The 12,405-nt window shown below is 40.6% G+C and overlaps 1 protein-coding gene across 1 annotated transcript; it reads left to right on the top strand.

The window, feature by feature from the left end:
- The first annotated feature begins 983 nt into the window (after positions 1–983).
- Positions 984–1,262, top strand: LOC147422677 (uncharacterized). Its single transcript, XM_086503676.1, has one exon. The coding sequence runs from the start codon at positions 984–986 to the stop codon at positions 1,260–1,262; it is 279 nt and encodes a 92-aa protein (XP_086359802.1).
- Positions 1,263–12,405: the final 11,143 nt, after the last annotated feature.

Raw genomic sequence — 12,405 nt, 5'->3', positions numbered from 1 at the left:
AGCTGTAAGTTTAGTAGACACTTTCAACCGATTCTTGGTTGTTGAGATTTGGTTCCACACTTGAATGTCCATCTTGTCTTGGTTGGTTCTTGCTCTGCAAAACTGAGCCACAAAGTGACTGATTATATCTCCCTAGGGCTTGACTATTCAAATATTGCACGCATGAAATTCCACGTCATTAACTTTTGCGATACACCTTCTGCAGATAAAACATGAACACATAGATATACAATATCAGAAGCTAAATTCAATGTGCGTTTCTTAAATCCATAGCTGAATTTGATTGCAATATAAACATTCAAAACTTCACCTATTTCAAGAGCAAGTATTTGAACATTGTTGAATTTAGACCAACCCATATTGTGGCCTACATTGCTGAAATGTATTGGAGTCAAGTTTTCCAACCATTGATAGCAACTTTCAAATAAATCTTTTGGAGGCACTAGTACCAGTTCTCAATGTTGTTGAATATAGGAGAATCTGATAAAACAAGAGATGATTGAAAAATAATCCTTCTAGTTTCAAAGTAAAAAGAGCTCCAATAAGTCATTCATGGAAAAAATACACTAACAACACATGCTTTGCAGGAACTGACACTTACCTTAGGATCCTTTGCCAACGTTGAAAATGTGTGACCCTTTCATAAGCCTTACATACACCCCTTGCATTTTGCTACATTGTCACCATGTATATTAGATCTCTACTGCATTGTAATCCTTTGCCGGGTAGCTATGACCAAGTACACTCTTGCTAGAAATTACTTGCATGGTGCATAGTTCACACACACACACACATACACACAGTAAAGAAGGAGATGTTGCAACAACTGTGAAAGGATTTTGAAAAGAGATAGGGAAAATTGATGTTGCATGTCAAGAAAGAGGCTATGGAACTCTAGAGAGATATGCAAGCTTGGGAAGAGAGCAAAAGTGGACTGGGAACCTAGAAGTTTGAGCTATGGAGATAGAAGTTGTAAATCTAGAATGAGATGTTGGAGCTATGGAGAAAGAGGTTTCAAATCTAGAAGAGAAGCTATTGGAGATATGGAGAAAGAAACTGCAGATTTGGAAGGAAATGTTGGAGTTATGGAGAAAGAGGTTGCAGATCTAAAGGGAGATGTTGTAGCTATAGAGAAAGAGGTTGCATGTTTACAAGGAGATGTTGTAGCTATGGAGGAAGAGGTTGCAGGTTTAGAAGGAGATGTTGTAGCTATGGAGGAAGAGGTTGCAAATCTAGAAGGAGATGTTACAGAGGTAGAATGATGTGTAGTAGGCTACTTTACAAAAAGATTACCTAGCATGAGAAGAGGAGGAGGAGAGAGATGTGGGGGAGTTTTATCCTGCAAGGTGAATGGTTCCTCTTTCTTCCCCAAAGCAAGGGCTGACATTATGTCTCTAAAGTCAGGGTTAGTAGCATACTCATCTATCATAGAGGATAGATCATTGTGAGTAGCTATAGACACCGCATTAACTTTTGGTCGTCGTGAAAGTGCATCGGCAACTTGATTGTGCTTACCAGCTATGTGAGCAATATGAAAATTAAATTGCGAAAGAAAATTTGCCCACCTCATTTGTTTGTCAGAAAGCTTGGTTTGCGTCATGAAATACTTGAGACTTTGGTGGTCGGTTTGTAGGATAAATGGAGTCCCCAATAGGTAGTGCTTCCATGTGTCTAGGGCATGTAGAACAGCTAAAAGCTCTTTCTCATAAATGCCCAAGAATCGTTCATCACCATTGAGCCTTCGGCTCTCATATGCTATGGCATGCCCTTCTTGAAGCAAAACCGCTCCAAGGCAATCACCACAAGCATCACATTGGACCTCAAAGGGCTTTGAGAGATCCGGAAGCACGAGGACTGGTTGGGAAGTAAGCTTCTCTTTGAGTTTTTCAAAAGCATTTTGCTCCTTAGCAGTCCATACAAACTTAACGTTCTTCTTGGTTAAGTCGTGTAGTGGTCCTGCCACTTGAGAGAATTTTGCTATGAAGCGTCTATAGTATGCACACATACCAATAAATCTTCTTAGCTCATGTAGATTCCTTGGGTTAGGCCATGATTTTATTACCTCTAACTTTGATGGATCCATACGAATACCATCGTGAGAGATAATATGGCCTAGATATTGAATCTCTTGAAGGAAGAATTCACTTTTCTTTTGGTTGAGAAAAAGTTTGTTCTCCCTCAAGGCTTGAAAAATCACTTGGAGATGTTGCTTATGTTCCTCCAAAGACTTGGAGTAGACGATGATATCATCGAAGAACACTCCAGTGAATTTTCGATATGGTCTAAAAGTTTTCTCCATCAAACGATTGAACGTAGCTGGTGCATTAGTCAAGCCAAAAGGCATGACTAGATATTCATAAAGACCAAATGTTGTGCGAAACGCGGTCTTTAAGATATCCTCATCCACTATCCTTATTTAATGATAGCCACTCTTAAGGTCAATCCTACTGAAGTAGGTAGAGCCTTGTAGCTTATCAAACAGATCTTCTACCCGAGGTACGGGAAATCTGTTTTTAATAGTGATATGGTTTAGTGCTCGATAGTCCACACACATACGGTATGTACCATCTTTCTTTTGCACTAAAAGGACTGGAGAACAAAAGGGAGAGGAACTAGGCCTCACCATCCCTTTGTCTACCAGCTCTTGTACTTGCCTCATGATCTCCTCTTGTTGAGCTTGTGAGACTCGATAAGGAGGTTTGTTAGGCGGTGAGCTTCCTGGAAGGAGCTCAATACGATGGTCATCATCCCCTCATTTTGGAGGTAGGTCCATAGGGATATCATCGATGAACACATCTTGGAATCCTTTTAGAAAAGTAGACAAGTCTAACTCTTCTTGATTCCTATCATTTTCATTTGATGAAACATTATTAGCTTTTAGAGACTCTTTGACATAAATCATGTACGCAGAAACTGAGCTCTTCATTGATTTATCAAAAGAAAGAGGATTTACAAGTGGAATAGTGCGACCACGCTCACTAGCATCTACATACATGTTCTTTCCCCTGTAGGTGAAGTAAATTCTCCTTTCAGGAAACTTCATGTTGGCAGCCATGCGATCAAACCATGGTGCCCCTAGGATAACATCCTGATGTTGGAGGGGAGAGATGAAGAAGTCTTCTTTGTCGACATAGCTTTGGACATGAAGCCTCAACTTCCCAATCAAGGGAGTAACGGAGGCTTGTTGTCCCTTGAAAGCTGCATCAGCTGTTACTATATCTCCCATCTCAAAAGCTTGAATGCCCAACTTGGTGGCCAACTCTATTGATATGAAGTTGAGAGTAGAGCCAGGGTCAAACAAGATGAAGGCATCATGCTCTCGTACCTTTCCCCAAGCATAGGAGAGTGATGATCCTTTGCAATGAGCATCCTCTTTTGGAGCTTCGATGGTGGAAGCCCTAGGAGTCTCATTGCGAGTATTCTTCTTGGGGCAAGAACGATAGCCATGTCCTTGCTCCCCACACTTGAAACACTTATGGTCCTTGCGAAAAGCTTCAAGCTCTTCAGGAGAGAGTTTTTTTTTACCTTTGTAAACTCCCTTCTCCTTGGACCGATTGTTGTTGTTGTTGTTGGAAGTGCCTTGGGAATTATTTTGAGCATTGGATTTCCCCTTTGCATCATTTTTATCTTTGTTTTCCATGGGCTTGACATTACGTCTAGCCCCTTGATGGAAATTGATGCGTGAAGCAACCATGGTGTGGTGGATTACTTCGGTAATAGTACCGGGCCGTTTAGAGTTGATATATTCGGCCATCTCTTCAGGTAATCCCGCACAGAATTGCTGTCTTTGCTCGGTAAAGTCTATCTTTTGAAAGACAGTAGCTTTGAGATGTAAATCCCAAAACTTATCTACATACTTGTTGATAGACTCATGAGAGAGGAGCTTCAAGCCGCGCCATTCGGTAAGAACTTTATCTTTAGTATCGCTTGGAAGAAATTGCTTCATGATGGAAACTCGTAGAGTTTTCCATGTCTTTGGGGCTTCTCCATTGCCACGAAGGCTAGCCCACCATTGACGAGCTGATTTTTGGAAGTGCATAGCTACATGGCGTAGCTTGGAGGACTCTGTGAAGCCCTCGTCCCCAAAGGCCGCATCAAATTGCTGGATGAAGGCCAACACTTTGTCGGTAGCACCAAAGGTGCCATCGTAGGTGAGAAAAGAGATACTCTTTCCTCCCTCCTTGAACTTCTTTAGCTTTTGTGACCTTCGCCATGCAGGAAATGATTTGCGATGCCCTCCCCTCTTGTATTCTCTAGGAGAATAGCCATAACTTTCATCGGAAGAGAAGGAAGGTGAAGAAGAAGGAGAAGAGGGTGACCTCTTTCTAGCCCTTTTCTTCCTTTGTTTCCTCTCTTGCCTTTGAGAGTGATGAGGAGAAGGACTATGGGTTGCTCTTTTCCTCTTGGGAGGAGTAGGCGATCGTCTAGATCGCCTTCTTCGTGGAGCCACATCTTCAGAAGAACTTAGACTTTCATTGCTTTCTTTCTCTTTGGATTCCTCCTCTCGAATGGGAGAGAGTCTTCTTTTGGGGGTCTCTTCAAGAGGCCTCCTAAGCTCTCTCTCCTCTTGGAGAGGAAGGGAAATTCCATAGGCACGAAGTTGTTGAGTAACTTCGGCTTGCAAGGTAGGGTTGCCCATAGCTTGTTGCAACCTAGTCACAAGATAATTCACAAACATGGGAGCATCATCATTAGCACCTTCATGTGCAAAATCAAAGCTATCAATGTTCATTCTACTCTCTTGATTATTGTCAGCCATGTTAACAAAATTTTATGTATGTACTTAGTGTATGCTTTGGCAATTCAAAACCTTAGTTGCCACTCCTCTTAGCCTTTGAAAATCGGCTCTTAAGTATCTACACCCACGGCTCAAAGTGGTTAATTATAGAGAGTAGAGGAGTAGGTTTAACATAGCAGAGTTGCCAAGGGCTAGCTCCTTTCGGACTTCTTATGGCTCAATAATGGTAAAGCCGTAGGCAAGTCTAAAAAGACTCCATTATTAAGTCCAAAGCTCCCGAGGTGTGCACCATCCCCCACATAGTGGGCTTAACAAAACCGGTATTAGATCCCAGTTCCACTTACTCTATTATAATTAACAACATCAACCATTTATAGGCTACTTAAGGACCTCTCTTCTTAAGCAAGAAAAGAGAAACCAAATGCTCTGATACCAATGTAATGGAATTTTCCTATTCAATTTGAGAATAGCGGAATTTAATGAGAGTACTTTCAAGAAATGATTTTGTGAGCATAGCGGGTAGACATAATTGAAGATAGCAACATAATCATAGCAATTAGTTAACTTGGCATAGACAATACTTTTGCAAGAGAGAGAGTTTAGAGAACATGACAACAATTGAGGACCGGATTTATGTGGAGCCGGTCCCCCCTCCAATAGGCATTTGTATTATGATTTCTCCCATAAAGAGAGACTTGTTACAATACAGTCTTTGTGTTCCTTGTGACCTAGGTGATGCCATGAAGATGGAAGGCTTCATGCACCACAAACATAACATAAACTTGAAGAAAGCTTTAACTATCCCAAGCCTCAGTCCCAAGACCTCAAACACCTTCGAAGGTGGAGAGAGCTAGCAGGGAATGAGGGTAGGGAAGAGGAAGAAGAAACATTTCGTAGGAGAAAGAATTAGTTCCTCACTTATCATACTCTTGTTGCTAGCATACATAATAGCATAGTAATGAAGAAGAAGGATATGGCAAGCTTAAGCATTGAAGCATGGCTCTTGGTTGGATTTGCACTCCATAGCCAAGAGTGTTGGTGTAGGCTCTCAACCTCTACTTGCTTGGAGAGGGAGCTCTTGCACTTTGCATATCACACAATGAGAGTGCTTGTGAGTGTGTGTGGGTGAGTATACCCCCTAGGCACCCCCCTAGCTTGCTTGGGTCGACCCCCCCTTGTAGCTCATGCCTGAAGCTCATTGGACCCCTCCAGGCCTAGCCAATCACAAGCAAGAGCCATTACAAGCAACATGGGTAGCCTTGGGACAAGTGTCCCCCTTTCCCCTTTGAGAGAGAGGACTTGATAAATGCTAAAACAATTAGATAATTCATGTAATTTATCATTGGACCCCTTTGAAGCCTAGACAATAGGCTTCAAGCAACACATGAAGGTAACATGGGTAGGGGCCTGACATGTGTCCTTGCTGCCTCTTCAAGTTGGGCTTCCCTTGTGTGTGTGAGTGGGTGTTCTCTCTCTAGCCCCTAGGAAAAGGGCTCGCCCCCCCTCTTGTAGGAATGCTTTTGACTTTTAGGTGATCAAGCACCTTACTCACCAAGCATGGCAAAGCACTTGAACTAGGGGGTGTTCCCACAAGCATCTCAGGCAAGCTTCTCAAGGCACCTCAAGTACTTTAATCATGCAGCAAGTCAAGCACCTCAAGCATGGAGCCAGTCAAGCACCTCAAGCATCTTAATCAAGCACCTCAAGCATGACAAGCACATCGAGCTTGGGCCGGGTTCCCACCTCAAGCTCAGCCCTAGCTTACTTAAGGTCAAAGGACTTTTACACACATTTATTGGAGGTCTTCAATGAAGCTAACCCTAAGGTCTTATGCTCCATTGGTTAGCCTTGCTCTTTGATAGACCATCTCCCTTTTGGGCCCCTTTACCATTGGCCCCGTGTTGAGATAGATCTATAAGCACATACCTATATCTTAACACTTGTTCCCGTTTATTCTCCCACATTAAGTGATCAATTTAATATGAGAAAATCATTTGGGTTAGTTAGATATTAGATTTTATGACATTAGTGCTCCGTATAATTAATTTGGACCTTGTGTTTTTCAAGTTATCAGTTTTTAGAGCACATGCATATGACAGGGAACCAATTAGTCGTATCTAAAACACTAGTATGAGTGCACTAATCCATTGTTGTTGGTCGCATCATGGACATGATGTGTTCCAACAGTTCATTATCTCGGAAGTATTATGGGTGTGATGTGTTCATAATTCACGAACGGGGATTCTTGGACCTAATGTGGTCTAGAGTTCAATTTTCTACAAGGAAACCTGAAAGGCAATCGATGTTCAAGATGGAATTCTTCTAAGGAACAAAGTCAAGGGTAGAAAATCCGAGGTGTACTAGTTGAAAAATCCTCTGCTGGGGTGTCCATGGTAGCTTCTTCATTGACTTGGTCTCACTATTTCTGTCCACTATGAGTTGCAGAGAGGGTGTTAAGAGTTTTGGCATCTGAAGTGAGATGCCAACCAAGTGTCCATGAGTGATGCTTTATAGCCAAGCCTTCTATGAGCTTTTTTGGTGCTACCACAATCCTTTTTGTATCAGACCACTATCCCTTTTTTGTACCACAATCCTTTCGTAATGTAACAATAGATTATTTGCATCAACCTAGAGTTTCTCTTTCATTGTCAAAGTGTCTAAGTATGTGTCTTGTGATGCAGTGCATGTGTCTTTTGATGCCTTGTCCATTGAACTGAGATCCATCTTCTCTAAAAGAAATGAATATTGCAACTTTTTGACTCTTACTTGCGTTTTTTTTGTTTAGAGGAACTCGAACCCTTGGGCTACAACATGTGGATATCAGTTATTCATTGCTAAGGTTGGTTGGTTCAGGAGACTCTCTCTCTCTCTCTCTCTCTCTCTCTCTCTCTCTCTCTCTCTCTCTCTCTCTCTCTCTCTCTCTCTCTCTCTCTCGCCCCCACCTTGGTCTCTATGCTTCCGCATCACCGACTTTGACAATTGTATGCTTATTTGAGGAACAATACTTGTATGTGGTACATGAAACAACACATGTTTGGATCCTAAAGTTTCTTACAAATCATGGCTTGAACTTTTCAAATAACCTTTGGCCAAGTTGCACTCTCAAGCCACGGGCCTTTTTCAACCTCAAAAAATACTCTATGTACAATACAAAAGCATATATTAGGTCATAAAGTGCAAGAATGATGTGTATTAGCATTTATAATAGCTATATAGCATAGATCTTGATCATAAAATTTATTGTTTCAAGTATCTATGTAGCACATATATTACACATTACATTGACTTTGTGTACCTATAATAGCCACATAACACAATTAGAGAGCCACTCCAAAAAGAAAGGGATGTAAACACACTATGACCAACTACGTTGCACATATCTTGATCACAAGCACAAGTGGTGACACTACTTTAAGGATGTGAGCACTCTATGATAGCAATAAAGAAGGGGCAAAAATACATGGTAGATGAGACCATCTCTATAGCAAAAAGTGATATAGTATATGAGAATGGGATATTGATGCTTAATATCTGTTATAATAGAGACATTACATATTACATTGACTTTGTGCACCTATAAAAGCTACATAGCACAATTAGAGTCCCATTACAAAAAAGAATTCCAACACACTATGATAGCTATAGGGACGTGCATAAGTACATAATAGATAATACCAACTACATACCACATATCTTGATTATAAGCATAAGAGGTGACACACTGCTTACTTAAGGAAAGGTAGTTGAGTACACTATGATAGTTACAAAGAAGGGGCAGAAGTCCATATCAAATGAGACAAGTTACCTAGCACAAAATGGTACAATATAAGAAAATAGGATATAGCTGCTTAATCGCTATGTAAAAAAGTCTTTGGGCACCTATATTAGCTAAAATATAGAACAATTAGAGACCCACTACACAAAGAAAGGGTTATCAACACACTATCATAGCTATAGTGAAGGGAAAAGGATTATAGTAGATGAGACAGATTATAGAGCACATATCTTGATTATGAAAGTAGAAAAGAGCTACAACCTTTTTCTCTAAGTAGATATATACATCACATACAATGTATATTACACTAACTTTATGTCCTATAATAGCTACGTAACTAGTGGAGATACACTACTTAAGGAAAAGGGTGTGAGCACACTATGCTATCTCTATAGAAGAGGGGAAAGTCCATAGCAGATAAGACCAAATATATAGCATAGTTGGCTAATACTTCATTTTTTTTCTCTTTTATGGTGTTAGGGATAGTCAAGACTTAGGAATAAGGAGAATCCAAATCAAGGTGTATTGATGCTAACCAAGGATAAGGAAACAAAAAATAATTTAGACATAACATATTTTCAAGCCCATGATGATGTGATGGACACCTTCATGATTTCATAGAGAGGTGCATTTAATGCTACACATGGTCCGATATAGTCTCTAACTAAACTTGTAGCTAGCACATGTCTGAGTAGTGTTAGTTATTGCAACCAAAATCACAAAGTTTTAAATCACTATCACAGTATCATGCATATAAAGAACCCTCATAAAAAAAACTTGGCCTTTTTATGTGTAAGACAAGAGTGGAAAACAAAAAGAAAGGGAAGGCCAAGCTATTTAAGAAGTTACACACTATCAAAAATTTTGCGATACGACTAGGAAGGTGCCGAGACTCTCCCTGGGCGAGGCTTAACCAGATGACAAACATTACTTATTCAAAATAGAAAATCTAAGGATAAGATATTCAATTAAGCCATGAAAGCTCCACTCATACACAAGACCAAGATCAACTCAAATCTCATGCGTGTGCTATGATTTCTCGTATCTTTAGCCCCAGTTGCATAGATACGCTGCTTGTTTTGCTTCATAGAAAACCCTATCTTCCTCCCTCATTTCTTCATTGAAACAATTTCATGGAAGCTTGGCACTTCCATGGAAAAGCCCATTGTTGACGGTTGAACACAGAACAAGCCTTTCTCAACTTTTTTGCATCACTTATTTTTTTAGAAACAACATGACATTTTGTAAAGGGTTGAGCGGCCAATATTTTTTGTGAGAACAAGCCTCTAAGGAGGAATTGTATACAAGCCTAAGAGAGACTTTTGAATTCTAATAATTTGACGTTTCACTGTGCACTGTGTCTGAGAGAGAGAGAGAGAGAGAGAGAGAGAGAGAGAGAGAGAGAGAGAGAGAGAGAGAGAGAGAGAGAGAGAGAGAGAGAGAGGCTTCTTCTCTTCCCTACGCACTCTATGGAGCTTCCATTGGAAAAATGACACCACCAATGCATTAGCAACAGCTAGGGCTTCAATCCAATGCTAGCACTTGCACGATTGTGGTGCAAAGCGAGCTCCTACAAGCTTCCGAATGAGTCTTCATACAAACCATGGTCTGATTGGTGATTTATTTATACTTCTGGGTTTAGCCGAGTAAAGCTACATATTAGGAAAAAACAAACCAAAAAGTGGTGACCTGTATTTTGCTACTTGTATTCATACGCGATGATCGCACGGGGTGGTTCTAGGTAGGATATCAAGTCAAAGTCCATAGGGTAATGACCTCTTGATGAGAAGAGTATTTCGTATGAGTTTTGTGACTTTTCAAGTGCGTTTGGTCTAGTTTTGGGTAGCATGAGCATTGTAGGTTGAGTTGCATTCACAAGTGTATAGGTTGTCTCGATTTGGTTTCCTTGAGTAGAGATTGTCTTAGAAGGTTGAGTAGGTGATTGACACCCATCTCCTTGTTTCCATGCGCCTATGGGTTGAGCCTCATCCTTGGCTGACATAGAGTTGTTAGTCTTGTTCTTGCTATGCTAGCGTCCACTCATGGTGTATCCGCCAACATTGGCCTCGTTTTCGTGGACGAGAGCCCTAGATAGGTGACCTTAGACCAATCCTACGAGGTAAAAGTATCCCTGGTTCACCAAAATTTTATTACTTTACTTTAGGTAGAATCCACGGTAGGACTTTTGAGATCTTAGGGAGATGTGAGTGGGCATACGGCTTGCCTAGGTCATCGGCATTTGACAATTTTTTTGTAGTTAGTGTACTTAGGGAGTGAGTGATTTGTGAGGTGTGAAAAGTGTAAACTAGTACGTGAGTGGCAATAAAGCATTTTTCTACTCATGAATACAAAAACCCCATAGGAGGTGTAGGAGTAGGGTAAGTAGACCTTGTGATTGAGATCTAGAGCTGACCATCATAGAATAAATTTTCTTGTTTGCATTTGCAATCTTAAGAAGTGGATTTAGGAAGAAAATTGCAATAAACAAGCATCAGTGGTTGATTGAATATGGTTGGGTGTTGCTGGGTAGAAAAGAATACATTTGCAAGAGATCTGGGTGAGAAAACTACGATTTTTCAACAACAAAAATCATACACATATGATGTCTTAGGGCATGACAAGAGACCAAATTTGGCAAAACGGACTACACCAGAGTGTTGTAGAGGGGTGTTTTACCCTTAGTGCAACTTGAGACCAAGGCTTTGCCCAACCCTTGATACCCAAAAGACAAAAGCCAAAAAGTCAAAAATGGCAAACTAGGGAGCTGGTGATTTTGAGCACATTTGTTTGCCATAAAAATTGGTAAAAATGCTTGAAAATCATTGTTAAAAACTTGTGGAATCCTGTGAGTAAAATCTATACAAAAACCCATCAATAGACATCATACATGTATGATGTCTCAAGGGCATATTTAGGGGTTAACCTAGGGGTCTAGCACCTTAAGGCAAGCTTAAGGACCTAGTTTCACCTAATTTGAGTCATATTGTGGTTTGGAAAGCCTCTTGAGGAATTGAGAAATATTCAGACACAATTTAACTAGATTCCAGGTATTAAGACCACAAAGGAGGTTGGATTGAGGCTTAATATATTAGGGAGAACCTAAGATTAGGATTTAAGCCGAATTTGACACAGTAGACATCATACACGTCTAATGTCTAAGGGCCAAATTTAGGACTTATGTGGTTGGATTGAGAGTGCCAAAGTTTTCCAACTAACTCTAGCCCCCCTTTTGTCAAGTCAAATCAGTACGAAGAACATATATAAGGAGCCAATCCTCCACAAAACAAATTTTGGACTAAAATTACCCGCAAGGTCATACTAATCAACACATAACAGTATTGAAGTGAGAATCACTGTTTGACAAAGATTTGCAGAGTCTAAAGTTTTGTACAAATAGCCATCAACAATGTCTAGCAAGTCGAGACCAATCTGAAGTACAAACAATCAAAAAATTAATGAGCAGTGAAGACTAGCATGAACAAGGAACGACTACGAGAAAACTTTGGAGTGCTTAACGGAATTGATGTATTTAAGATCAGGTAGAAATATCCAAATAGACTAGAGATCACTAGGAGACCATGCTAGCTTAGTGTCTACTGAGGAGAGTGGGACCCAAGAAAAAATAGACCACTAGCATCAATTATAAAGGACGGTAGTGGGACTGACACCTCTTCAAAGTAGTCTCTTTACCTCATGGCTTACCAAAACATCACTATTAACCAACAAAACCAAGTGGGAGGAGGTAGCACCTCTAGGAACCCCACTCGGACAACAAGGTATACAACCCTTCACTTAAAAGGACCAAATGTCAATGGAGCTCTAGTTTATGCCGATGCAAGGGGACGTAAAAGCCCTTCTAGTGTATGATGATGGGGACAGATTCCGTGATGAT

The sequence above is a fragment of the Adiantum capillus-veneris genome, chromosome 27 (genome assembly GCF_014529385.1).
Source record: "Adiantum capillus-veneris isolate H3 chromosome 27, ASM1452938v2, whole genome shotgun sequence".
Classification (NCBI taxonomy): domain Eukaryota; kingdom Viridiplantae; phylum Streptophyta; class Polypodiopsida; order Polypodiales; family Pteridaceae; genus Adiantum; species Adiantum capillus-veneris.
Note: the sequence above shows the minus strand (reverse complement) of the source record. Positions and strands in the feature narration are given on the sequence as shown.

Excerpts from the sequence above, each read along its gene's own strand:
- LOC147422677 (XM_086503676.1), top strand. The coding sequence starts at position 984 with ATGAGATGTTGGAGCTATGGAGAAAGAGGTTTCAAATCTAGAAGAGAA.